We start from the raw sequence: 24,893 nt of genomic DNA, 5'->3' as shown, positions 1-24,893 counted from the left end.
GGTGGGTACGGGGGTGGGCATTTTCTCCACGGGGATATGTCAGGGCCTAAACATAAGCTTGACGCTGGGCTCCATTCCTCTCTGTGTGTGGCCTTGGACAATCGCTCTGTCTCTCTGTGCCTCAGATTCCTCACCTGTAAGATGGCTTCATAACTGTTGCCACCTCACGGAGTTTGTGGTGAAGACACTATGGGATGTGTCAAGCGTGGGGCCTGCCACGCTGAAAAGTACTCGGTGAAACGGAATGCCGGCAGTGCAGCTCAGCAGCGCACCAATGAGCACAGCAGCTCCAGGCCCTTCTCAGCCAGAGCTCAGGCAGGCTGTCATTCAGTTGCTCTGACCTGAGGACACAGAGGCACCGGGGAGGGCAGGCCACCTTTCCCGAGGTCACACAGCTCGTTCACCAGGCAACCAAGGCCGAACTCGAACCCAGGTCTGCCAGCCTGAGGAGTCAGGCCCCTGCCCCACCCGGCCGCTTCCTGCCCGGCCCTCTTCCCCTGCCTCTCTCCACTCCTGCCTCTGAGAGGAAACCACCAGGCCCCCCAGCGGACGTCCCTTTCTTTCTGCTTCCTCTTTCCCACATAAGGCGGTGCCCCGCAGCCCCTGCCCTGGCTCCAGGCTCAGGACCCGAGGATCCACATCCTGGCTCCTCTCTGGGCCTCAGTTTCCTCATCTGTGAACTGGGTGCAATGGCAGGATCAGCCCTGAAGGACGGTGAACACTAAATGGGCTGACAGGGGTGCTATGCTTGGCACAGTGCCCCACCCATAGGAAGTGCTCAGGAAAGGCGCACCCATTTATCGGCCAGGCATTCATAAGCACCTACTGCATGCATGGGCCAGACATCATGCTCACCCACCCAGTCAGTGCTTATTATATATACAGCCTCCCCAACCTGGCCACAGTCCCATGAACAGGTACCGTGACCATCCCCATTTTACAGACAAGGAAACTGTGGCCAGGTCACTTGCACAAGGACACCCAGCTTGGAAGGGGCAGAGTGGGGACACCTCTGAACCACATCTGCCCACTGGGACCCACTTGCCCACTGTCTAAGCCTCACGCAGCCCATCCGTCCACTCCAGACCAGACCTACTTCTGGGGGGACCTGAAGCCTCAGTGTGGGCCAAGCTTTCCAGGCGCCACCACCTCCTCTCTCTCTCCCTCTCCAGGACTGGCAGCACAGGACACGGATGGGGCACTCTGGATCTACCGGGTCCTACATGCCAGGTGAGGGCCACTGCCAGCCCCTACTGGGCTTCAGTGTCCCCATCTGTAAAATGGTGGCACTAAACAAGATGGCCTCAAGGAGCTTCCCAGGTCTGACAACCAGGGCCACCAGTTAAACACCACCGATAATAATGGCCACCATCCTCCGAGGACTTCCTAGGTACCAAGTGCAGCCTGACTGCCAGATTCCAATCCCATCTTCACCCCTTGAAAGCTGTGTGCCCTTGGGCAAGTCACTTCTCTGGGCCTCAGTTTCCCCATCTGTGAAATGGGGTAATGACGGGGCTGCTGTGAGGATTAAAACACTATAGCCTGGTATGTCTGAGCATCCCCTATAAGTGCTGGCCAGAAAGGCATTTCAACAGTACTAGACTCCAGCTTCCTTGCTGAAAACAAAGAGGACTTGAAGTAATTACTGATGAAGATCAAAGACTACAGTCTTCAGTATCGATTACACCTCAACATAAAGAAAACAAACATCCTCACAGCTGAACCAGTAAGCAACATCATGATAAACAAAGAAAGGATTGAAGTTGTCAAGGATTTCATTTTACTTGGATCCACAATCAACGCCCATGGAAGTAGCAGTCAAGAAACCAAATGACATATTGCATTGGGCAAATCTGCTGCAAAAGACCTCTTTAAAGAGTTAAAAGCAGAGATGTCACCTTGAGGACTCAAGTACGCCTGACCCAAGCCTGGTGTTTTCAATCGCCTCATACGCATTCGAAATATGGACAATGAATAAGGAAGACTGAAAGAGAATTAACACCTTTGGATTGTGGTGTTGGCGAAGAATACTGAATATGCCACGGACTGCCAAAAGAACGGACAAGTTGTCCTGGAAGAAGTATGGCCAACATGCTGCTTAGAAGTAAGAATGGTGAGTCTGTGTCTCGCATACTTTGGACATGTTATCAGGAGGGACCAGTCCCTGGAGAATGATACCATGCTTGGCGAACAGACCCTCAATGAGGTGGACTCACACAGTGGCTGCAACAATGGGCTCAAGCACAGCAATAATTGTGAGGATGGCGCAGCACCAGGCAGTGTTTCGTTCTGTTGTGCACGGGGTCGCTGTGAGTCAGAACCGACTCAACAAGAAGACTCCATCATCACCCCGCTGCACAGAAGAAAACCCAGGCTCAGTCACTGGACCTACCAGGGCTGGCACAGCTTTGAGACCATCTCAGCCAACCCAATCCTGAGCATATAGGGAAACTAAGGCCCAGAAGGGTGAGGACCTGGCCCAGAGGCCACAACAAACCCTGTCAGTGCTATTTGAAACTGGGTCCCCAGCTCCCAAGGGCCTCTGCCCCCACGGCCTGCTGCCGGCCACCCTCTCCTCCCCTCACCTTTGGCTCAGCAGCTGCCCTGCTTCCTTCCTAGTTTCCCGGAAGCCACGACCTTGCAGGTCCCCCCTGCATGGAAGCTCAGGTAGAAGCCAGGCTGGGACCAACTCCAGGATACGCCAACCCAGGACAACCAGATCCACCAATTTTTACAAGAGAAACCAGAAATCTGGATTTTTATGGGAAATCTCTCCATTTTGTGTTTTTAGATATTGGGAACAAATTCCATTTTTGTTTTTGTTGTCTTTCTTTAGCTGCCAGGTGAGGCGGCCTGGACTGGGCGTAGGGGACCCCTGGGATCAGCTGTCCAGTCCCTCAGCTGCACAACCCTCTGCAGGTCCCTTGGCCTCTCCCGGCTTTGGTTGCTGCATCTGTCAAATGGGCCGTCGAGCCCTACCTCACAGGACAAACTTGATGACAAGCACAGTAGCTGCTCACTCTAAAGGAGTAAAACCACAGCTCCTCTGTCTGAGCCTGGGGCCCAGAGACACCCAGGGGAGTGGGGGCGGCAGGACAAATGTACATGATGGTGGCCAGAGGGTCTTCTACGAGAAGCATTACGGCCACTCATCAGCCGCCTGCATTCCCCCACCCCCACTGCTGGCCAGCGCTGGGCAAGTATCTCAGCCCCTCTGGGCCTACACTTGCTGATGGATCCCACCACTCTTAGTGTAAAACCTAAAGCCCTCACCATGGCCCCCAAGGCCCCACCTACTACAGCCTCTCAGACCTCATCCCTCTTTGCTCACTCCACTCTGGCCACCAGCCTCCTAGCAGTTCCAAACCCACCTGGCTCGTGTCTACCACAGGGCCTTTGCACCTGCCATTTCCTCAGCCCGGAACTCCTTCAACCCAGATCTTCCATGGCTGGCACCTCCTTCCAAGGCACCTTCTTGACCACCCCTGGTGGAGGCCACCCCTCCCACCTCCTGCCCAGCGCACAGTGAGAGGGAACATCATCCACTTTCCGCCTACCTATAGGGTCACCACTAAAACCAGAGAAGGCCAGGACTTCTCTACCCAGCTCCTGGCCTTGGCAAACAGACACACATGGGTGCTCCAGCCTCCTGACAAGACCCACGGCAGCAGCAAGCTGGCTCCGGCTCTGCTCACACACCCCAATAACGTGGAGCCCCCTCCCACCACAGCCCAGCCTGGCAGTGGCCGCTGTTATTATTAGTAGTACAGATAAGGAAACTTGAGGCTCCAAGAGGGTTCACAGAGCTGGCCACAAGTGTGGCTGGGCCCCATCCCCTGGTAAGTCTGTCCCTGAGCCTCCTGGTCACCTGGACGGCAGTTGCTTAGCTGAGGTCCGCAGGACATTGTGGGCAGCCGCCCTCTCTGTTCTGCTCCTCCAAGCCCCCTCCTCCACTCTGGGCTGTGGATCTTCCCCGAGCTGGTGCTGGGGTTGTGTCCCGGCAGCTGCCCTTCAAGTGACAGAGCTCAGTCTGAACCCTGAGTTCAAGCCCTCAACTGCCTTCCTTTTCCTTTGCTTAAAGCTGCTCTCACAGACAACACCGGGGTCAGGGGTCAGAGGTCAGAGGTCGGCCACACTCCTAGCCAGATGCTCCGAATCACTGAGGGAAATGATGTTCCTGCGGGAACAGCTCTGAGAGCCCCCTGGGGCTGACCTGTCACCCCGTCACACTGAAGCTGGGCACCCATCAGGGCTGCTCAGCTTGTGGGTGACACCCCGGGCCCCACAGCTGCCATGAAGCCAAGGACAGAGTCCCCGGCAGCCTGGGCTGAGCACTGAGCCTGGGCCCCCCAAGGAGTCTGAGCTGGCCCCACCATCATCAGACTCCCGGGGGACAAGCACCTTGATGGCACCTGCAGAAGCGCAAACCACGGCCTGGAAATGAATCTACGTTCTCAGCCCAAGGTAACTGCCGCAACAACAACCATAACGCCAGTAACATTTGCTGGGTGCGTGCCCATGCCCGGCACTCAACAGATGCGCTCTACCAGGTAACACTCACAACGACCAACCCCGGGAGGTGGGAACGAAGAGTAGCCCCATTTTACAGGGGAGGAAACTGAGGCCTTTTGCCTAAGGCTACAGAGCTAGGAAAGAGGCACATTCAGTATTCAAACCCAGATCTATCCGACTCCTACACCTGGTTTCCCAGGATGGTTTATTTTAAGCAGCCACGGTTGTTTTTCAAAGCGAAATCTCACAGGGAACCCCACTCTATCACACAGATAAAACTACATGCTTGGGCCGTCATCTGCCTCTCATAGCTTCGCAGACTCGAGCCAGTTTATAAGTAACAAGACAACAAAGTTTTTATCTGTACTTGCATTTTTCTAACAGCTTCCCACTGTGTTTGGAATAAAACGCTAACCCCCGGTGGTATCCGCACACACACTGTCTTCCATTCCCCCTCTTCCCTCTCTGTGCTCCGCCCACACTGGCCTCTTCTGTTGTTGTTCTTTCTTCAAAACGTACTAAACCCTTGCCCACCGCAGGGACTTTGCCCATGCTGTTCCCTCTGCCTTGAATGCCCAGTGACTCTTACTTAGGGTGAAGATCTCAGCCCAAAAGTCAGCTCAAGACCCACTATGAAGCTTCGGGAATTTAAGAGTGTGTGGATTTAGGATAAAGGGGTCATTGTAATCCATTAGGGAAAAGCTGGTCACATCAGCAAATGGTGCTAAAAAAATGGGGTATTCACATCAAGAGAAGAATGGTGACCCCCCCCCACCTCACACCATATACAAAAAATAATTCGAGATGAGTCATAGTTCAAAATGCGAAGGCCAGAAAAATACAGCTTCTAGAAGAGAAGAGAATACCTTCGTGATGCTGGGTAGGCAAAGAGTTCTTAAACAGGACACAAAAAAGCAACAACCATGGTTTCAGGGGACATCTAGGTCAATTGGCATAATAAAATCTGTTAAGAAAACATCCTGCATCCCACTTTGGACAGTGGCGTCTGGGGTCTTAAACGCTAGCAAGTGGCCATCTAAGATGCATCAATTGGTCTCAACCCACCTGGAGCAAAGGTGAATGAAGAACACCAAAGACACAAGGTAATTATGAGCCCAAGAGACAGAAAGGGCCACATAAACCAGAGACTACATCATCCTGAGACCAGAAGAACTAGATTGTGCCCAGCTACAACCAATGGCTGCCCTGACAGGGAACACAACAGAGAACTCCTGAGGGAGCAAGAGAGCAGTGAGATGCAGACCTCAAATTCTCATAAAAAAACCAGGCTTAATGGTCTGACTGAGACTAGAAGGACCCCAGAAGTCATGGTCCCCAGACCTTCTGTTAGCCCAAGATGGGAACCATTCCCAAAGCCAACTCTTCAGACAGAGAATGGACTGACAATACAAAATGATATTGGTGAGGAGTAAGCTTCTTGGATCAAGTAGACACATGAGACTATGTGAGCAGCTCCCTTCTGGAGGGGAGATGAGAAGGCAGAGGGGCCAGAAGCTGGCTGAATGGACACAGAAATAGAGGGTAGAGAGAAGGAGTGTGCTATCTCATTAGGGGGAGAGCAACTAGGAGCATATAGCCAAGTGTATATAAATTTTTGTAAGAGAGACTGACTTGATTTGTGAAGTTTCACTTAAAGATTAAAAAGAAAAAAAAACACCCACCATGAAAAGCTAGCCTTCATGGAAATTACGGACTCCTGTCCAACAAAGCACGGCGACCCCACGTGTGTCCAAGTGAGCTGTGCTCCACAGGGCTTTCACTGGCTGATTTTTCAGAAGTAGATTGCCAGGCCTTTCTTCTGAGGCATCTTTGGGTGGACTTCAACCTCCAAACGTTTATACCACCCAGCCCCCATTAAAGAAGCAAAAACCAACCCACAGAGCAGAAGATAGTTACCATACAAAGGAAATGTATCCAGGCGATATAAAAACTCCCACAAATCAACTGAAAAAAAGACAAACAACAGACCACTCAATAAAAATAGCAGGCACTTCACAAAACAGTAAATGTCAACAACCGAGGAACAAATGAAAAGGTGCTGAACCTCAGGGGTCATTAGGGATATGCACAATAAGGCCACAGGGAGACACCAGTCCACACCCACCAAAATGAAAAAAACAAACAAATCCATTGCTTGGAGTCAATTCCAACTCATAGCGACCCTATAGGACAGAGTGGAACTGTCCCATGGGGTTTGCAGGGAGCAGCTGGTAGATCCAAACTGCTGACCTTTTGGTTTGCAGCCTTGGTTAGAGCTCTTAAGCGCTGCACCACCAAGGCTCCCCACACTCGCCAGGGTGGTTAAAAATGAAAGGCTCTGAGCACCCAGTGCTGGTGAGGACGGGGAACAACTGGAGCCCTCTTGTACTGCTGGTGGGGATGCAAAATGGTAGCCACTCTGAAAAACAGGTTGGCAATTTCTTATCAATATGCACCTACCATAATATGACCCAGCAATCTCACTTCTAGGAACCTACCCACACAAAGACCTAGACAGAAATTTCCTAACAACTTTGGTCAATCACGGTCCTGAAGTAGAAACAACTCAAATATGCGCGTAAACGTGAAGGGACAGACCAGCTGTGGTACAACAGCACAATGGAATTGTCCTTTATGCCGCCGAGGGGTCGGCCCCCACTTCATGGCGACCCCATGCACAATGAATGGAATGCTGCCTGGTTCTGCGCCATCCCCTGTGGTCAGTTGCAGGTCACACCCTTGTGATCCACGGGGTTTTTGTTGGCTGATTTATGGAAGCAGATCTCCAGGCCCTTCTTCCTAGGCTGTCTTCGTCTGCAAGCTCTGCGGAAACCTGTTCAGCATCCTGACAACACGCAAGCCTCCACTGACAGACGGGTGGCGGCTGCTCACGAGATGCACTGGCTGGGAGTCGAACCTGGGTGTCCTGCGTGGACAGTGAGAACTCTACCACTGAACCACCACTGACCTTGTATAATGGAATATTCCTCAGCAATAAAAAGGAGCAAACTACTGGTGCGCAAGAGGATACCAAATAATCTCTAAAACACACTGAGTGAAAGAAGGCAGGAATAAAGGGCGTCATGCTGTGATTCCATTTATACAAAAGTCCGGGGCTTTGAACGGGTTCAAAACAGTTTAGTCATGGCCGTTGTAAACAAGGGCAGCATATACACTGCTTAGCAACCAAATCTGTCGTCCGTGAGATTTTGACCCAAGTAGGAAACAAACAGCGGTGCCCCGGTCAAAGATGGCAGTCGACCGCCCCCCTGTGAATGTTTCAGGAGCCTGATGGAAGAGATTGGATTACTGGCAGGACTGAGGAGAGCAACAGGGTGCCCTGGTGGTACAGTGGTTAAAAGCTTGGCTGCTAACCAAAAGGCTGGCAGTTCAAATCCCCCAGCCACTCCTTGGAAACACTGTGGGGCAGTTCGACTTTGTGCTACAGGTCGGTATGAGTCAGAATCAACACGACGGCAACAGGTTTCGGTTTGGTGGAGAGCGACACACATTCAAAGTGGCATGGTCGGCCACCATCTTTAAGCAGGGCACGACTGTTTCCTACTAGGATCAAAATCCCACAGGCGACAGGTTTGGATGCTATGCAACACATATGCAGCCCTTGTTTACGACAGCCATGACTGAACTGGTTTGAATTCTTGCTTCAAGAACCGGGAAATCTAACTCATGGGAGGCGGGGGCGCGGGTACAGGGTATTGGCTCACAGGTCGCTGGAGGGAGCCCTCTGATGTGCAGGGTCCCTCGGAGATACAAACATGTAAACGCGCATTGTGCTGCGCTCTTAGGATGCATTTCAGGGCATGCGGGGTACCCCACAAATAAGTTTAAAAAGAAGGTTACTCGTACAAGAGGCTTCTCTGACAACACCCCCTCCAGCCAAATTGGGGCACCTTGGCTATCCTTCCAGAGGCCCCTGGCTTTTCCTGGAGAGTATATGTCACAAGCTATAACCCCACATTTGTTTATGGGTTTATTCCTTCAATAGCCCCCACTAGAATGCCAGCTCTCACCAGCTCCCAGCATGCTCCGGGCACATAGTAGGTGTCAAACCAAGAAACGAATGAATGAATACCAGTCTCCTCCACCCAGACTGTGAGCCCCTCAAGGCTGGGATCACATCCGCTCTGCTGACACTCTAGCGCAAGCCCTTAGCGCACAGTAGGACCGCAAAGAAAAATCAAGCATTAAAGGAAAGGCACACAGTCCCATCAGCTCAAGGACGAAGTGTGTCAGACGTGTGGGAAGCCGTGACCTTTCAACTTCAAGCGCAAGGCTGGAATTAAGGCAATTGCAAAGCAAAAGGACATTTTTAGACCGTGAAAGAAAATAAAACTTTGACAAAGCATGGGGGTACAACAGAATCCCACAGCAGTTCTGAACCCTCTAGAAATACAACTCTTCTCTGTCGCAATCCATCGGGTCAGGGTTTCCAAGGACCGTGCACCAACCTGCCACTAGCCCACACGACGCCCAGGAACAAATCAAAACCAGCCCCTGGACATTCTACAGAATCCCTGACCAACACTCCCCAAAACTGTCGAGGTCATCAAACCAAGGAAGCCTGAGAGGCCGCCCCACATCCGAGAAGGCTGAGGAGACTTGACAACTAAATGTAGCATATCCTGGCTGGGATCCCGGGACAGAAGAACGATGTTAGGGAAAAGCTAGCAAAATCTAACGTAGCAACGTTGGTTCCTTAGTTGTGACAAGTGTGCCATGTTGCTGTTGGTTGCCATGGAGTGAGTCAGCTACGACTCACGACGGCCCATCTGCGCACAGCAGAGCTGCTCCACAGGGTTTTCAAGGCTGTGACCTTTCGGAAGGAGATCGCCAGACCTGTCTTCCGAGACGCCTCTGGGTGGGTTTGAACCGCCAACCTTTTGGCTAGTAGTCAAGTGTTTAACGATTTGCGCCACCCAACCAAAAACCAAAACCATTCCTATCCAGTCGATTCCTGCTCATGGAGACCCTATAGGGCAGAGCAGAACTGCTCCATAGGGTTTCCAAGGAGCAGCTGGTGGATTCCAACTGCTGACCTTTTGGTTAGCAGCCAGTCTCTTAACCACTGGCCACCAAGGCTCCTTGCACCAAGGACTTCTCAATATACCAAAGCAACACAAAATGTTAACACTAAGGGATGCTGGGTGGGTATATATGGGACTCTCAGGATCGCTATAGTATCTTTACAACTTGTCCATAAACCTACCATCAATCTAAAATAACTTTTTAATAAAGGTATCCTGCCTCCGGGCACTTTGCGGCCACTGGCCAGAAAGCTGTCACCCTCCACACCAAGCCACGCGGTGACGGGTGCTGCATGCAGTGCGCAGCCTGCCCGCCCCCGAGTACTCACCTTGGGCGGATCGAAGAGCTCCAGCACGCGGTCGGAGCCACCGTCTGGGGTGCTGATGCACCGCAGGGCCAGCCGCCCGCGCTGCCAGCGCGCCCCACTGTCCATGGAGGCCTCGTCTGCCAGGCTGTAGCGCAGCACCGCCTCCTTGACGGCCTCGGGCGGTGGCTCTCGGGCCAGGTTCCAGGGCAGGAGCTTCCTGGCCAGTCCAGGTCGTGCCGGGGCCTCGCTCGCCTCACCAGCAGCACAGGCTCCGGGTACTCCGGGCAGCTCCCCTGCTGAGCGGCGGCGGAAGATGTGTCGCAGGCTGCGGCGCAGGTGCTGGAGCGCGCAGGACCCTGGCGCCCGCGGTGGGGCCAGCTCCTCAGAGCTGCGTGCCTTGGGCAGAGCGGGGGCGGTGGGGTGCGTGTTCGCCTCGGCAGGGCCCGCCTCGGCCTTGGCTGGGGGTCCGTGGCCGGTCTCGCGGTAGTCCCGCGCCGGGGGTCCGGGCGCGCGGCCCTCGCGCACCTCGCGGCAGAAGTAGCGCTGGAAGAGGTCGGTGAACTGCAGCGAGACCAGCTCCGCGCGCAGCGGCGCGTGGTGTGGGTGGTCGCGCGCGAAGAGCCAGTACTGCCGGGCCAACTCACGGGCCGTGGCCACGGCGTGCAGTTCGCAGAACTCACTCCAGCCCCGGGGCGACGGGGAGGCTGCTGCCGTGACCGAGGACACGCCGGCAGGTGAGGCAGAGGACGCGGAGGAGGTCGAGGCAGGCTGCAGGGTGGGACCATTCATGGCGGAGACCGAGGAGGAACGGCCAGGCTGAAACACACAACGCGGGTGCGGGGCAGGAGTGAGCACGCAGAAAGCAAACGGCTACTTAAAACAACACCCAGCACATCGTCGAAAACGTAAAATCACCGATAATCCCCAGTGCTGGTGACGATGTGGTGAAATAAGCACTCACCTGCAGTGTTGCTGGTACTGGGGGATACCTTGGCAGGATCTAGTATATACCCGATAACTCCACTTTTAAGTGTTTGATTCCACTCTTAAATATTCTTGCTCATTTGCACAGAGGAATGTAAATATTCTTGCTCATTTGCACAGAGAGGAATGTGTGAGGACACACCTCACAGACGCTTCCTGCTGCAGTGTTTATCACAGGATAGTCAGATACAACCTAAATGTCCATCAGCAGGGGCTGAAATCAACTGGTACCTCTGTAGGAATATTCTGCATCTCGCCTCGGAGAGATCTCCAACATACACTTTTAAGCAAAAAAGCAAACCACAGAACAATACAAACTGTACGTCTGTAAATGTAAACATGCACAAAACTAAGCTACCAGTGTCTATGTGTACGTAAATGTACATAAACCAAAAACCAAACCCAGTGCCGTCGAGTCGATTCTGACTCACAGTGACCCTACAGGACAGAGTAGAACTGCCCCGTAGAGTTTCCAAGGAGCACCTGGTGGGTCTGAACTGCCGACGCTTTGGTTAGCAGCTGTATGTAGCACTTAACCACTATGCAACCAGGGTTTCCAAATGTACATTAGGTATATTTAAATACAGGCAAGAAGGGTCTGGCTGGAGCAAACCCATCCAGAAACAGCAGTGGCCTCTGGGGTGCAGGGGAAAGTAACCAAGGAAGCCTGTTAACTGCTTCTCCCTAGAAAATAGGGTTAAGAACAGGGATTCTGGGACCTGAGTTCAAATCCCAGCACCACCACTTACTGGAGTGTGACCTTAAGCGAGTTACTTAATTTCTCTCAGCCTTAGTTTCCCCACCTGTAAAATGGGGATAATTGTACTATCTCATACTGTCATGAAGATTAATACATTTAAAGGCTTTAGAGCCTAGTAAATGTTTAATAAAGGCCAGCTGTTGTTCTTGTGGAATCCCTGGGTGGTGGTGCAAATGGTCAGAGCACTCAGTTGCTAACCAAAGGTTGGAGGTTTGAATCCACCCAGAGGTGCCTCAGAAGAAAGGCCTGGCAGTCTGTTTCCCAAAAACCAGTGATTGGAAACTCCATGCAGCACTGTTCTACTTGGACATGCTTGGGGTCGCCAGGAGTCAGATTCCATGGCAACTCCATTTTTTTGGTTGTTGTTGCTATTTAAATGTTCTGAGAACATATAATTGGTGTTGATAAAAATAAGAAGGAACATATTAACAAGGCAGGAGAAAGATGTGGCAGTCTGCTTCCATAAAGATTACAGCCTTTGGAACTCTATGGGCAGTTCTATTCTGACCTGTAGGGTCGCGATGAGTCAAAAATCAACTTGATAGCACACAGTAACAGCCAACTTAAAGGTTGGCAAGTCAAGTCTGCCCGGTGGCTCTCCATGGAAGAAAGCCCCGGTGAACTGCTTCCATAAAGATCACAGCTAAGGAAGCCCTATGGAGTTCTACTCTGTAACACACGGGTCACCAGGAGCTGGGGGCCAACTCGATAGCAGCTAAGGACAACACTGTAGAACGGGCATAGTGCATGGCCCCAGGTACAGCGCAGTGAACCAGACGACCCCCCTGGTGCTCTCATTTACAGGGAACATATACTGGCTGTGTGGCCTCTGACACCTGCCTAGACCTCTCCAAGCCTCAGTTTCCTCTTTTGCCATGTGGGGGTCAGCATGACATCCACCTCATAAGGTAGTTGTAAGGAGTCCCTGAAACAGGACTCAACACTGAGGTTTGAACCCAGAAATCAGGGTTCTTTCCCCCAAACCCCACTTCATGCAGCCCTATCAGGCTGGACAGCCCTGAAGGGCAATGACAAGGGCGATGAAGGCTGCCCTGCCTCCTCCAGGCCTGCAGTAACCCTGCAGCTCATGGCAGCAGGGTACCCAGGCAGTGGAGGGTACTGGGAGGGCACCCCTGCTGATGGACATTTAGGTTGTATCTGACTATCCTGTGATAAACACTGCAGCAGGAAGCGTCTGTGAGGTGTGTCCTCACACATTCCTCTCTGTGCAAATGAGCACAGTTCTACATACCAGAGTCCTCAGCAGGCATACAGTAGGCACTTTGCACATAGTAGGCTGTCTGTAAAAGCTGCCAGGTGGAAGGGAAGAGAGAGGAGCCACGTGTGTCCTTGACCACCATGCTCTGCCATAAAAACCACCCCTATGGCTGAGGACGGAGGGTCCTTGGTCAATCCCTGACTTTGGAGGGGGGCAGGCCCTGTCTTCATGGGCTAGAGGTCCCCAGAGAGCTCTCAGAACCCAAACCCAAGCTCCTGCCCTACCTGGGCAGCCCTGGATGGTCTGACCCGGCTACCACACTGGCTGCCTCAGCCAGTTGGTCTGACCCGTTCCCTCACCCAGTCAGCTCTCCATCTGCTTCCACACTCACACCACATACGGCTTTGGAGAAGCCTTCCCTGAGCTCAGCAGCTGAGTGGAGACATGAAGGTGTCCCTCAACCCACATCGTCCTTCAGTATCTGTGATACTTTACTGAGCAACTGTCTTCCCACTGGACTCTGTGCTCAGACCAAGAGCCACTCCCCGCTCTATCTCCAGACCCTGGCATACAGTAGTAGCTCAGTAAATGCTTATGGCATGAATTAATCAACATTAAGAGGACAGTTGGTGGCCAGCACTGGCCAGTGGTCACCCTTCACTGGGCCAGCCTACCTTCTCGGTGTCCTGGGCCTCTGCCAGTGCCTGTCCCTTGGCCTGGAACACCTGTCTCTGCCAACCCTTATGTGTCAGTGTGCCAAAGCCCCAACTCCAGGGCCAAAGCCTGGCAGGAGCCTTCCCCAGAATAGCTGCACCCACTAGGAACTCGCTTGCCGCCCTGGCCATGGCTGGGGGCCCTCCTAACTGTGCCCCTTCCCCTGACTCCCCCATAAGAACAGAACCGTTTAATGCACCCCTGCTACACATCAGGCATGCTTCTAACCACTTTTACAAAGCCTTCACGGCAACTGGAGGAGGTAGGTCCCGTTGTTGCTCCCATTTTACAGATGGGGTAACTGAAACACAAAGAAGTCCCGCAGCTAATGGCAAATAGGAACCCCCACGTGGAAAACCAAAACAAAAAAACCCATTGCCATAGAGTTGATTCTGACTCATACTGACCCTGCAGGACAGAGAAGAACTGCCCCGTAGGGTTTCCAAGGAGCAGCTGGCGGATTTGAACTGCCGACCTTTTGGTTAGCAGCCGAGCTCTGAACCACTGCACCACCAGGGTTCCAGCCCCCAAAGGCCTGATCAGTGCCCAGACGCACAGAACGGGGAGCCACTCCCGATGAGTGGTCACTGAATGAATGGTGAGCTGCAGGGGGAAGTGGAGGTGTAAGGCCTGAGTCGGCCTCAACTTCTGGTCCAGTTCCCAAACCTACCAGGTGGTTAGAAAAATAGCCACAGAGTGGAAAAGAGAAAACAATGGTCACTAAATAAATGACATTAGTTCAGGTTTTCTACGTGTGCTCCTCTGTACCAAACACTTGGCATACATGCACTCCTTTAATCCCCATAGGAAGGGCGAGGTCTAGCATTATGCCCATTTCACAGATTGAGCAAACCAAGGCATAGAAGGAGCAGCTTGCCCCAGTCACACAGCCGGCAAGGGGCAGAGCTGAGATGGGGACCCGGCTCACTTGGCTACATTTGCTGGCTAAATGTGGATGATGTTACCATCCCCCTGCCCCTACCTGGGCCTGCACCCCCTACCCCAGGGCTGAGAAGCACTTCATTCCTGCTAATACTGCCCTGCCAGTGCTCCAGAAATGTTACAGGTATAAATTAATGAGTTCCTGAGCTTAGACAGGGTCAGCTCACGTTCCAGCCTCCGGAGTCACGTTCCCAACTCACACCAACTAGAGCAAAAGGTGGTGGGGCTCTGAGAAACCCACTGATACCTTCCTCTCGATGCCCCCTTTTGTGGTGGAGCCATGGACCAAATGTGGGTTCAAATCCTGCCTCTGCCACCTCCTCGCTATGTGACGTGGAAGAGGGAGCTTCCTTCTCTGAGCCTCAGCGTTACCTGTAAAATGGGCTGATGTTCTTCTCTTGGTGCTAGCTAGGAGCACTCAAAGAGCTGTTGCCTGCAGGATGCTTGGCACAGGGCTCAAGAAACCAGTCGCCGGTGCTGTTTTATTACTTACTGTTGGCGTTTGAATGGGAAAAAGATGTGGGAGGCTACTTCCTTAAAGATTTACAGCCTTGGAAACCCTATGGGACAGTTCTCATCTGTTCTATACGGCTCCTGAGTCGGAATCGACTCGATGGCAGTGGGTGTGGTTTGGGTTTTGGTTTTTGCATTAAGACAGTGGTACCCTGGCTTTGGGGAGTGCCAGCCTGCCCACCATGAGAGCCGCAGGGGGAGCTGGCCTTGTGGGCCGGGCCGGGCCGGGCCGGGCCGGGCCGGGCCGGGGGCATCAAGGGAGCCCGAACAAAAGGCCTTCTCAGGGGAGAGGCGGCTGCTCAGGCAGCTCCAGGCAGGAAATCACCAGCCAGAGCAGTCAGCTGCGGCCTGGGCCGGGGAGGGGGCTGCGCCAGAGAGGCTTCCTGGCCAGGCGGGCAGCCAGCCCACAGGAAGGCAGTCCCCCGCTCAGGCCTTGGTTTACTGAACACTTACTATGTGCCAGGCACAGATGGAGAGCAACTGGTCAGATGGGGCCAACTCTGGGATCAGTGATTAAAAAGTTCTCAGCTGGAAGCAATTTTGATCCAGGAGACCCCTGGGCTCAGTCTGCAGGGTGTGAGTGGGGAGGGGACTTTGGGGTACCTCTGCCCAAGCCCCAGTGGAGCCCCTGGGATGCTGGGCAGCCAGAGGGATGAACAGCCTTCCCCACAAAGGTGCCTTCACTGGGGTATCGCCAGAGATAAGAGCAGAAGTCCTGGAATCCCTCTCACCCTCAGCCTGGGGTGGCCGCTGAGGTCTTGGGGCAGGGGGTCAGGATAGTCAATGGCACCCTAGCCCCTAGCTGGGCAGTCTTCAGGATTCCCCAAGGTCCTGCAGCTAGGTGAGGGACAAGGACAGTCTCATCTGGGTGTGCCCTGGCACCGGCCTCTAGTCCCCTCGGCAAACACATGGAGGCAGCTACTCCACGCCCATTATTCAGGGACCCAGCTGGGGGTGGGTGGGGTCAGCCTGCGACCCAGGAGCACAGCTGTGGTTTCCAGAGTGCCTGCTAAGGGAGGCTTGGCAAGGACCTTAACGCCAAAGCCTTGGCCTGGTGTTCCTCATTCAAGCATATCCACCCCAAGGGACCCTCAAGTCTCCACACAAGACAGTGAGAACTCATAGAAGCTTGGACGGCTTGCTCTGCGCTGTGGGGCCAGCTCACACCCGTGACCCAGAGATGGGGCTCACCAGTGTCTCCCCACCGCAACGGCCCCTATAATTAATTGTAATTCAGGGAAGCTAACGTTTCCTTGTTAATGACCAGGCCCAAGTGCAAAGAAAGCCTTCCCCGCTGTGGGGATTCCACCTGCCAAGGCTTGGAGGATTTTTTTTTATCGAGATCAAATTCACATAACATAAAATTCCCTTTTTAACCGCTTTAAAGTGTACAGTCCAGTAGCTTTTAATACCTTTACAATGTCGTATAACCATACCACTCTAATTCCAGAACATTCTCACCACCCAAAAACCAGGAAAAAAAGTTATTTGGGAGGATGTTTTAAATTGTGGTAAAGAAAATTGAGAGCAGTTGATGAGACCATGCCAGCCCTGGGGGTAGGGGACTGAGAAGCTCTTGACGGGAAACAATTATTAATTGAGTAATTTAAAAAATGATTTACAGTTAAAGATCAGATCCCTCCCCATCCCCAGAGGAAAAGGAAAAACCTCACTCCCCTTCTATGAAGCTAGTGTGGTATCTAGGCCTCCAACCTTTAGAGTCCCCCTGGAAAGAAGTCAACTTTCAAGTTGAGAAAACTGAGGCTCCCAGAGAGAAAGCGATTCACCCGCTGCTGGAGAGTTGCTACCACCTCCCTGCCCCAGCTCACAGCTGTTTGGGCAGAGGCCCATGCCTACAGCGGGAGCCGCCGCCTCCTCCAGGGAGGCCGCCAGGTTGACTCCGTGCCACAGGGAACGTTTCTGTCTTCCCTATCCACAGTACTAGCTGCTCCAGGAGTCCAGACCCCTGCCCAAGGAGGCCCTGAGGGCTGGTGGAATTCCACTGCCCTTTCACACATTCACACTGGCCAGATGCAGACAAACCCACAGGGAGTAGGAGGCAAAGGCTCTGGGGCTGTGGGGAGCCTGAGAGGTGGGGCAGCCCATACACACTGTGCTGTCTCCAGGGTCACCTAGTGCAGCACATCTGCCAAAGCAGGAAATGTCCTCTAGCTTCCTCTGCCCCTACCCCAGCCTGACACCCACCACCATCCCAGCTAGGCTTCTGGGACCATCTCCACACTGGACAGTGCCCGCCAAACTCCCAGGTTGAGCAGAGAAGAGGGGTGAGATGCTATCAAGGTGGAGGCCTCTCAGCGTGCCCCCCAATGGTGCAAGGTCAGCTGCTTTAGGGTCTCAGGAGGGGTGCGCTGAAGCCCTCCTGCGTCTGCATGCCTCTCCGGGTGCACGTTACACTCTCTGGGCCTCTCCTCCCCAGATGGCTGGCGAATGCTCCATGTCAAAGGCCCTCTTTTGTGTCCACCTTCCCCAGCCTCATTTCCGCCCAGGCACCCGTAACCAGGTCCCCTACCAGGTAACCCCCCCCATTGGGCACCCCGTGAGTCAGCTTCAGGCTGAGCGGGGCACAGACTTCCTCCCTCCCAGGCCTCCCTGGGGACATGCGTCCTGGGCAGCAGCTGGCTCCCCCCGGCCGGCTGGGGGGGCCACATCCGGGTGGGCCCCCAGGGGCTCCAGGCCCGGCTCACGAGGAAGCCCGCAGCCCAGCCCCCCTGGCCGACCCCTGACAGGGTGGCGTGGGAGGAAAAATCTTCCAGCCATCTGCTCAGCTGCCGGGTTTCCGGCCAGGGCGGGGCTGGGGGACGCCAGCAGGACCTGCTCTCCCGGGAAAGTGCCCCCCTGCCCCAGCTGGGTAGGAGGAGGACACTGGGCTGGGTGGCCCAGCTGGACCCTCAAGCCCTGACCAAGGAACACTGGCCACTCAGGCCACAGGACCCAAGTGAGTGTGGGTCCAGCTGTGGCCATTGTCCAGTTGCCAAGCCTTGGGCCTCCCTGATCCCCAGAGAGCCTCAGGCCCCGGAAGGCTGAGAGCTGGGGTGCAGGGCTCCTGGGTCCAATTAGGACTGACTCAGCGAGTGACCCCAGCTGAGTCACTTCCCTTGGGCAGCCTGCCGGCCTCAGTTTCCTTGGGGAGGGTGGGTAGCTGGGAATGGGGGCTGGCTGGGAACACATCCCTTGTACTTCACCCCTGGAATCTCCCAGACAGTCTCCGCCAGATGGAAGCAGCTTCCTGCCCCGCCCAGGCAGATGCCGAACACCTGGGGTCACAGAAGCCCATCTTCCCAGGAAACCTGACAGTTAAGTGCGATGCCCTTGGGTGTTAATAACATCAGCGGGAACTTTTACATGCTGACTGCATGCTGGGCATGTGCATGCCTGTTCTCCCAAAACAACTCCATTAGGTGATAATTATTATCCCCATTATGTAGATGAGGAGAACCTGTAGCTCAGAGAAGTTGAGGGACAAGCCCAAGGTCACACACCCATGGTAATTATAGCCAGCCTGGTTCGAGTCACTACTCCGTGCCAGGCACTTTACCACCCTAGCTAGTATACTTTGTCTGCACAACCATCTTGGAGAGGCCAGGACTGTTGGCCCCACTAGGCAGGTGAGGCCCAGGGAGGTCAGGTCATCACTAACTGAGTGCCGGTCCAGTCCTTTACTGCTGGCTCATCAACACTCCATCGCAAACTGTGAAGGGAGCGATTAAAATTCTTTCACGGACTCCGAATAAATTGGCTTGGAGAGGTTAGGTGACCAACCCAGGGATTACCAGCAACGGTGTACCCTCAAGAAAATCAGCCCCTGAGAAGGGTTTGAGGGGAAGTGCCAGGGCAGCTCCCTGCTGGGTCCCCTGGGAGCCCCCTCATTGAGCCCCCCATGGCTGGGGAGGGTGCCCTGTCTTGCCCCACCCGGGGCAGCCCCTCCAAGTGCCTTCATGTCCTTTTCCCCTGGCTTCTGCCCTGGAGGAGGCTCCACCACGCAGGAGGTGGGCAGTGTCCGAGGTGGCACAGCTGGACCCAGGCATCCAAAAGTCCCCATTGGCTGACTTGCTCTGCTGAGGGGCTACCCAGCAGCTGCCTGGCCCAGGCTGCCACTGTATCTGCAGCAGTCCTACAGGATGCACTTTGTTCTAGAAAGGTCTCTTTACCAAAGAAGGCTCAAGCCCAGGGTTTAGGGGGTGAGGGGGCGAGGGGCAATAAGAGGGGTCAGGGAGAAAAACAAGTGAGGCTAACAGCCACAACAAAAAAAGATCATAATAATGCCATCTTACTGCTACTGCTCCTGTGGACCAAGTCATTCTAAACATTCCTTTACCGTGCCAACAGCCCTAAAAAGTAGGAACTACTATCATACCCATTTGACAGATGAGGAAACTGAGGCGGGGTGATTAATGCCATCACCTCAACAGCCCTGGACTTCAGCACTCCTCCCAAAGACTAGGGGAACTTCAGTGCTGCAGGTGCTCAAGGCATGCTGATAAAGGAACAGTGCCCAGCCAGCACCACCACCACGAATGATACAAACAAGAACGACTTGGAATCCCTTGGAGAAGGACATCAAGAATGGCTGCACAACCTGATAAATGTAATAGCATTGAATTATACATGCAGAAATGGCTGAGCTGGTGTGTTTTGTTGCGTGTATTTTCATCACAATACAAATACTGTAAAAAATCACTACCGCCACCTGTAACTGAACTCTTTTTCTGTGCCAGCAAGTAGGTGATTTTCACAAACTGGCACATTAATTTCCACCGCAACCTGCTATGACCCCATTTCACACAGGGGAAACTGAGGCTCACACATGTCACTTGCCCCACTCCCTCAGCAGAAAGAGGCAGGGAGAGATTGGAACCTAGGCCTCCAGGACCCTCCTCGAGCACTGCTGAGCCCAGCAGTCCTCAGACCCCAGCTGCTGATACTTCAGCCCTGTGCCTGCAGCCAGCCGCCTGCAGCCAGCCGTGGCCCACGGGGACTCGCAGGAGTTCTAGGAATGTTCACCCTTTGGCTCAGAAGGATTTCTCCCCCAGAGAGGGGTTGTGGGAAAAGGCACAGCCAAGTGTATTAAAAAAAAACCCTTCCAACTTCCCCCAACGGGCCCTGGCCTCTCGTCCCCTGACCCCAGCCCGCCCAGGGGGCCTCTGCCTGCTCTCCCCCCATTAAGACCGAGTCTCCAGCCCCCGCAGGTCCCTGGGATCCTCGCGAGCTGTTTCCGCTCCAGCCCCTAGGTCAGGGATGGGAAATCCAGACATGACTCGGGCGCCCCTGTCCCTGGAGACTTTTGCTTGAAGGGACTCGAAAATGGGGCCGTGAGATGGCCAGGCTGCCCTGGCGGGGTCTGGCAGCTGGGGGGTGACCAGGATGCGCATCTCCCAGGCGAAGGGGGTTTGGGTCAGGTCTCAACCCCTTCCGTCCCCAACGCTGGACCTTGGCTCTGCTGACAAGCCTCCCCAGGCGCTCTGCTCTGGATTTCACTTCCTCCCACTCAGCCGAGGCCGGCCGTGCCCCCCCCCCCCGGAGGCCCCCAGCTGCAAGCAGTGACCTCCTCACCTACATCATCGTGGCCGGGGAATGGGGAAGAGAAACGGGAGAATGAGGAAATTAAAGAAAAAAAGAAGCGGACGGGCAGGCAGGCCCCCACCCCAGTTCCTCAAATGCAGCCTCCCCCCCAACAAAAGCTCCCACAATCAGAAGGAAGGAAGCGAGGGAATTTCTGCAGCAGGCTTTCGAGGCCTCAGAAATACCCTCCCGGCTCTGCTGACCTGAGGCCAACGCCCCCCGCCCATTTTGTATGTGTGGTGGGGTGGGGTTCCCCAGGAGCCTCAGGCCCGCGACCTGGGAGGCCCAGCCTAAGGATGCCTCGAGAGTGTAGGCTCTTTAAACCCTAGTGGACCTCCAAATGTAGCGGTATGGACACCCGGCCTGGCCCAAGACGCAGGCCAGGGAGTGGGAAGAGGGGCTTCCGGAATTGGGGCCGCTACCCTCTGAACCACATGGCCTGGCCTTGGGGAGCGGGGAGGGGCCCTGCGCCCTGCTCATGGAGGGCTCACCCATTCTCACAGCCTCAGTTTGACTACTTTCACTTTCAAGATTCCAAGCGGTGACCCTCAACCCCGCCTTACCAGGCACGAGTTGCGGGCAGTGCAGTCCTTGGGGGCTGGGCGACTTTGGAGGTGGTTTGGGGCTGTTGGCTATACCTCTCCCAGCCCCCCCACCCACTGCCTTGGCTACCCTTAGTACATCCCAGCACGTGTGTGGGTGGGGTTTCGGCAGGGGTGATGTCGCAAGAGGCAGGTAAGGGTCTCCCTACACGCCCCATCTGAACGAGCTGCAGGCATATTTGGGGATATTATGGGGGTGTGCAGAGGCTGAGCAGAACTGGCTACGGGGCCTCCTCTTCCCGCATTAAAGCCCTTCCAGCCGCTGGGGAAGGCAGAGCGGGGAAAGGCGGGCTTACCTGAGAGACAGGGGGTCCGGGCCCGGCCGGCCCATGGCGTCGCGCGCCCCCGACCCCCCCGAAGTCCGAGGGGGCGGGCGGAACCCCGCCCCGGGCGCGTTGTGTCCCGCGCGCCGGCGGCTCGCTCGCGGCTCGTTCGCGCGGGGCTCAGGCAGGAAACCCAGGCTCGGAAAATGGCCAGCGTCTCATCATTTCCGCTGCCAGCGCATGACAGTTGCGGGAGGAAGCGCCCCCGGGTCGCCACCGGGAAAACTTTGCTGCCGCCGCCGTCGCCCCCGCGGGCCGCGACAGTCCGGGCGGGCGGCCGGGCGGAGGCGGTAGCCTGAGCCCATACCGCCCCGCGCCGTTATGTAAAGAGAAACCGCGGCTCGAGAGCAGCACAGCGAGGAGGGCGGCCACGGAGGCGGGGCCAGAGAGGGGTGTGGCTACAGCGGGCCACGCCCCAACACGCCGGCCACCGGGAGACTCGCCGGAGGGTGCGGACAGTGACACACGCCTCCTGGGGGCGGGGCCTAACCTGGCCCTGCCTATCAACCGTGCTCCTCCCCCGCCGAGATCCCGAGGCTCCATCTGAGGGGCGGAGCCTTGTCAAGCCACACCCACAGCTCGCCCACCGGACTGGCCTCTCGCAGCCCGAAGGCGGGAAGAGACGGCCCGAGGGGTGGGGGCAGCCTTGACTCCACCCACCGAACCTCCTAGCAGGCTGCGAGGTGCCTCAGCACTGAGGGGGCGGGGCCCGGCCAAGGGGCGGGGCCAGGCCGGGAGAGGGCCGGGCCTCTTGGCCTCGAGGGGGCGTGCCTGCCGACTCCCTCCGCCGAGGCCTTATCGCCGCGAGCCGGGTCGTCGGTGCAATAGCTGCCGCCACTTTCATCATCGCCGGGGAAGGGAGCTCAACCCCGCCCGGCCCCGACTCCCCGTGACTCTGCCGAGCCGGCCGCCACGGCCCCAGCACCCCCATCCGGGCTCCGCCCCTCATCTCCGGCTCTGCTCTGGCCGCCGTGGGTGCCGGTGTAGACCACCCACCCCCAGCTCCGGGAGGGCTGCATCTTTCTCCTGGAAGCTCTCCGTGACCACTGGCTGCCATGCCGTCTGAGTTTCCCATTCTCTCCCCGGGCTACTTTCATTTTCTTTAAAAGTTTGTGGTTCGAACCCACCCAGCGATACCACAGAAGAAAAGGCCCAGAGATCTGCTTCCGTTAGGATACAGCCAAGAAAACCCTATGGAGCAGTTCTACTCTGTAACGCATTGCGGTCTCTATGAGTCTGAATCGGCTCCAGGACAATTAACAACAACAAATGGGCCTCCCGGATGGCTACACTGACAATGGGTAGACCCTCTAGTCTGAGCTAGGCCATGCTCTCAGCCAGCCTCTCCCCAGTACATGGGGGGGTGGGGGGATGTCCGCCGTTCTTCTCCCCGCCCCAACAGGAAACAAGTCATTTACGCCCCAACTTGGAGGGGCCACCTCACACCTTCTTAGACAAGGGGAGGAGGGAAGGGGGTCCCTCCTCCGTCCGACTGCCTGGGCAAAAGCCTCCTGCATACCTCAATTTCCTCGTCTGTGAAATGGAAATAATAAGAGTACCCGCCCACGGGGTTGTTGTGAGGGTTAAATGAGTTATGCATCTAAAGCTGTAAGCATTGGCCCAAAAGCCCTACAGGAGTGTTTGTTAAACAAACTGGTCCTGCCCCTTGCAGCTACAGGAAGGGGTTCCCCAGAAGATGGGGGTTTCCTGACTCCACCTGCATGGGGCAGGGAGGACCCTGTCCTGTGTAGGATCCAAAAACCTTGAAGGAACCAGCCAGGGAATGCTGGGAGTTCATGTTTTCCATAAATACAAACGACACCTATTGTGTGCCAGGCACTGTTCTAGGTGCTGGGGACACAGCAATGAACAAAACAGATAAATACCCCTGCCCTCCTGGAGGTGACATTCTAGTGAGGGACACAGGTGACAAATGTGTACAATTATTAGGAAGATGTCATAGGATGGGACATGGGAAGGGACTATCTTAGACTGGAGGCTTAGGGAGGGCTCCCTAAGGACCTAACACTTGAGCTGTGACCCCCTCCAGCCACAGAGGGATCCAGGCCAAGGAAACCTCAAGTGCAAGGTCCTGAGGTAGGAATAAGCTCGGTGCTTGCTTGAGAAAAATAAGAAGGCAGTGGTAAGTCCTAGACTGAGAGATGGGAAAAGATGAAGTTGGAAAGGTGGGATCTTGAAGGTCCCCATGGGGAGTTTGGGAATTATCTTGAGGGCAATGGGAGCCATGGAGGGTTTTGAGCAGGAGAGGGACCTCCCAGCTTTGGATTTTGAGCTGCAAAGCCTGTAGTTGGCAACCCAATTAGAAGGCATCCCACTGATGCTCACGGGAGATGCGGGGCAAAGGGGGTGGGCGTCAGGGAAGCCTAAAGTCACCGCCCCATATTATTATCTCCTTATTATACTTGCGGAGACTGAGGCCCAGAGAGAGAGGTTACATACCTGCAGCCACACTGCCAGATGGCGCCCACAGAACAGCCTGGCCCTTGTACACAGCTGCTACCAAATGGTTGCCGAAATCTGCCAGCCACAAGCACTTTCCCTCTCACTGCCCAGAGAGCAGTTCTGCTGACTTAAATGGGGACTTGTGGTTCTTCCCCTTTTTAATCACTGTTCGAGTCTTCTCTCACACCAGATTGCTCGGAGCCCCAAACCGGTTTCCTTCCTTGCTAGATTTCTTCTCTCCACGCGTCCCCTCCGGAGTCTGGTTTCTTGTTTCCATGCTCTCCTAATACAGAGACCTCTCGCTTTTTTTTCGCAGAAAAGGCAAAGGAGTCACAGCAAATACTCGTCCCATCACCTTGCCTGCCACTTGGGGCCCCGCTGTGCTCAGAAGCAGCGGTTTCTCTCATCTGCAACCGGGTGCTAGCTGGCTGGGGCTCCTCCCACTTCTCGGCTTGTGAGTGGGGTACCAAGAGAGAAAGAGCTTGATTGGAATTCCCACGACTGATTCAAGGAAGCAGGTCCCCCTACCTTTTTCCTTCCCAGAGTGAAAAACACTGAAGGCCGAGGACCTACTGTGTGCAAAGTTCCGGGGTTGCAGATGCTGCCGGGAACAGGAAGAACCGGGTCCCTGGCTCCCAAGATTAATAACAGCGACAGAACAGTTAACCACTACAGGATTAAAAGACTTAATGACACTACATATAATAACAGAACACTAGTTAACAGGTCTGATTAACAGTAATAGTTATTATTAGCTATTACAGGATTAATGGCATATATAAAATAATACTTGTGTATTAGCAGGATTAATGTTTTTTTAATAGTATAATAACAGTTAACAAGTCTAGGATTAATAATAGTAAGAGAAAATGGTTATGGGACTAAGAATAGTCAATATGAAATAATAACAGTAGGGTATTAATAAGAT

General features: G+C 54.7%; 1 protein-coding gene across 2 annotated transcripts in view; it reads right to left on the bottom strand.

Moving 5' to 3' along the window:
- Positions 1–21,859, bottom strand: part of SH2B3 (SH2B adaptor protein 3) — a 37,523-nt gene extending 15,664 nt beyond the window's left edge. For both annotated transcript variants that reach the window (XM_049866803.1, XM_049866804.1), the window contains exons 1-2: positions 21,476–21,859; positions 9,887–10,681 (exon numbers count right to left, since the gene is read on the bottom strand). In XM_049866803.1, coding sequence (XP_049722760.1) covers positions 9,887–10,654 — 768 coding nt within the window. In that variant the 5' untranslated portion in view covers positions 10,655–10,681; positions 21,476–21,859. The remainder of the gene's footprint in view (positions 1–9,886; positions 10,682–21,475) is intronic.
- Positions 21,860–24,893: the final 3,034 nt, after the last annotated feature.

Source organism: Elephas maximus, chromosome 22, assembly GCF_024166365.1.
Source record: "Elephas maximus indicus isolate mEleMax1 chromosome 22, mEleMax1 primary haplotype, whole genome shotgun sequence".
NCBI classification, from domain to species: Eukaryota; Metazoa; Chordata; class Mammalia; order Proboscidea; family Elephantidae; genus Elephas; species Elephas maximus.
Note: the sequence above shows the minus strand (reverse complement) of the source record. Positions and strands in the feature narration are given on the sequence as shown.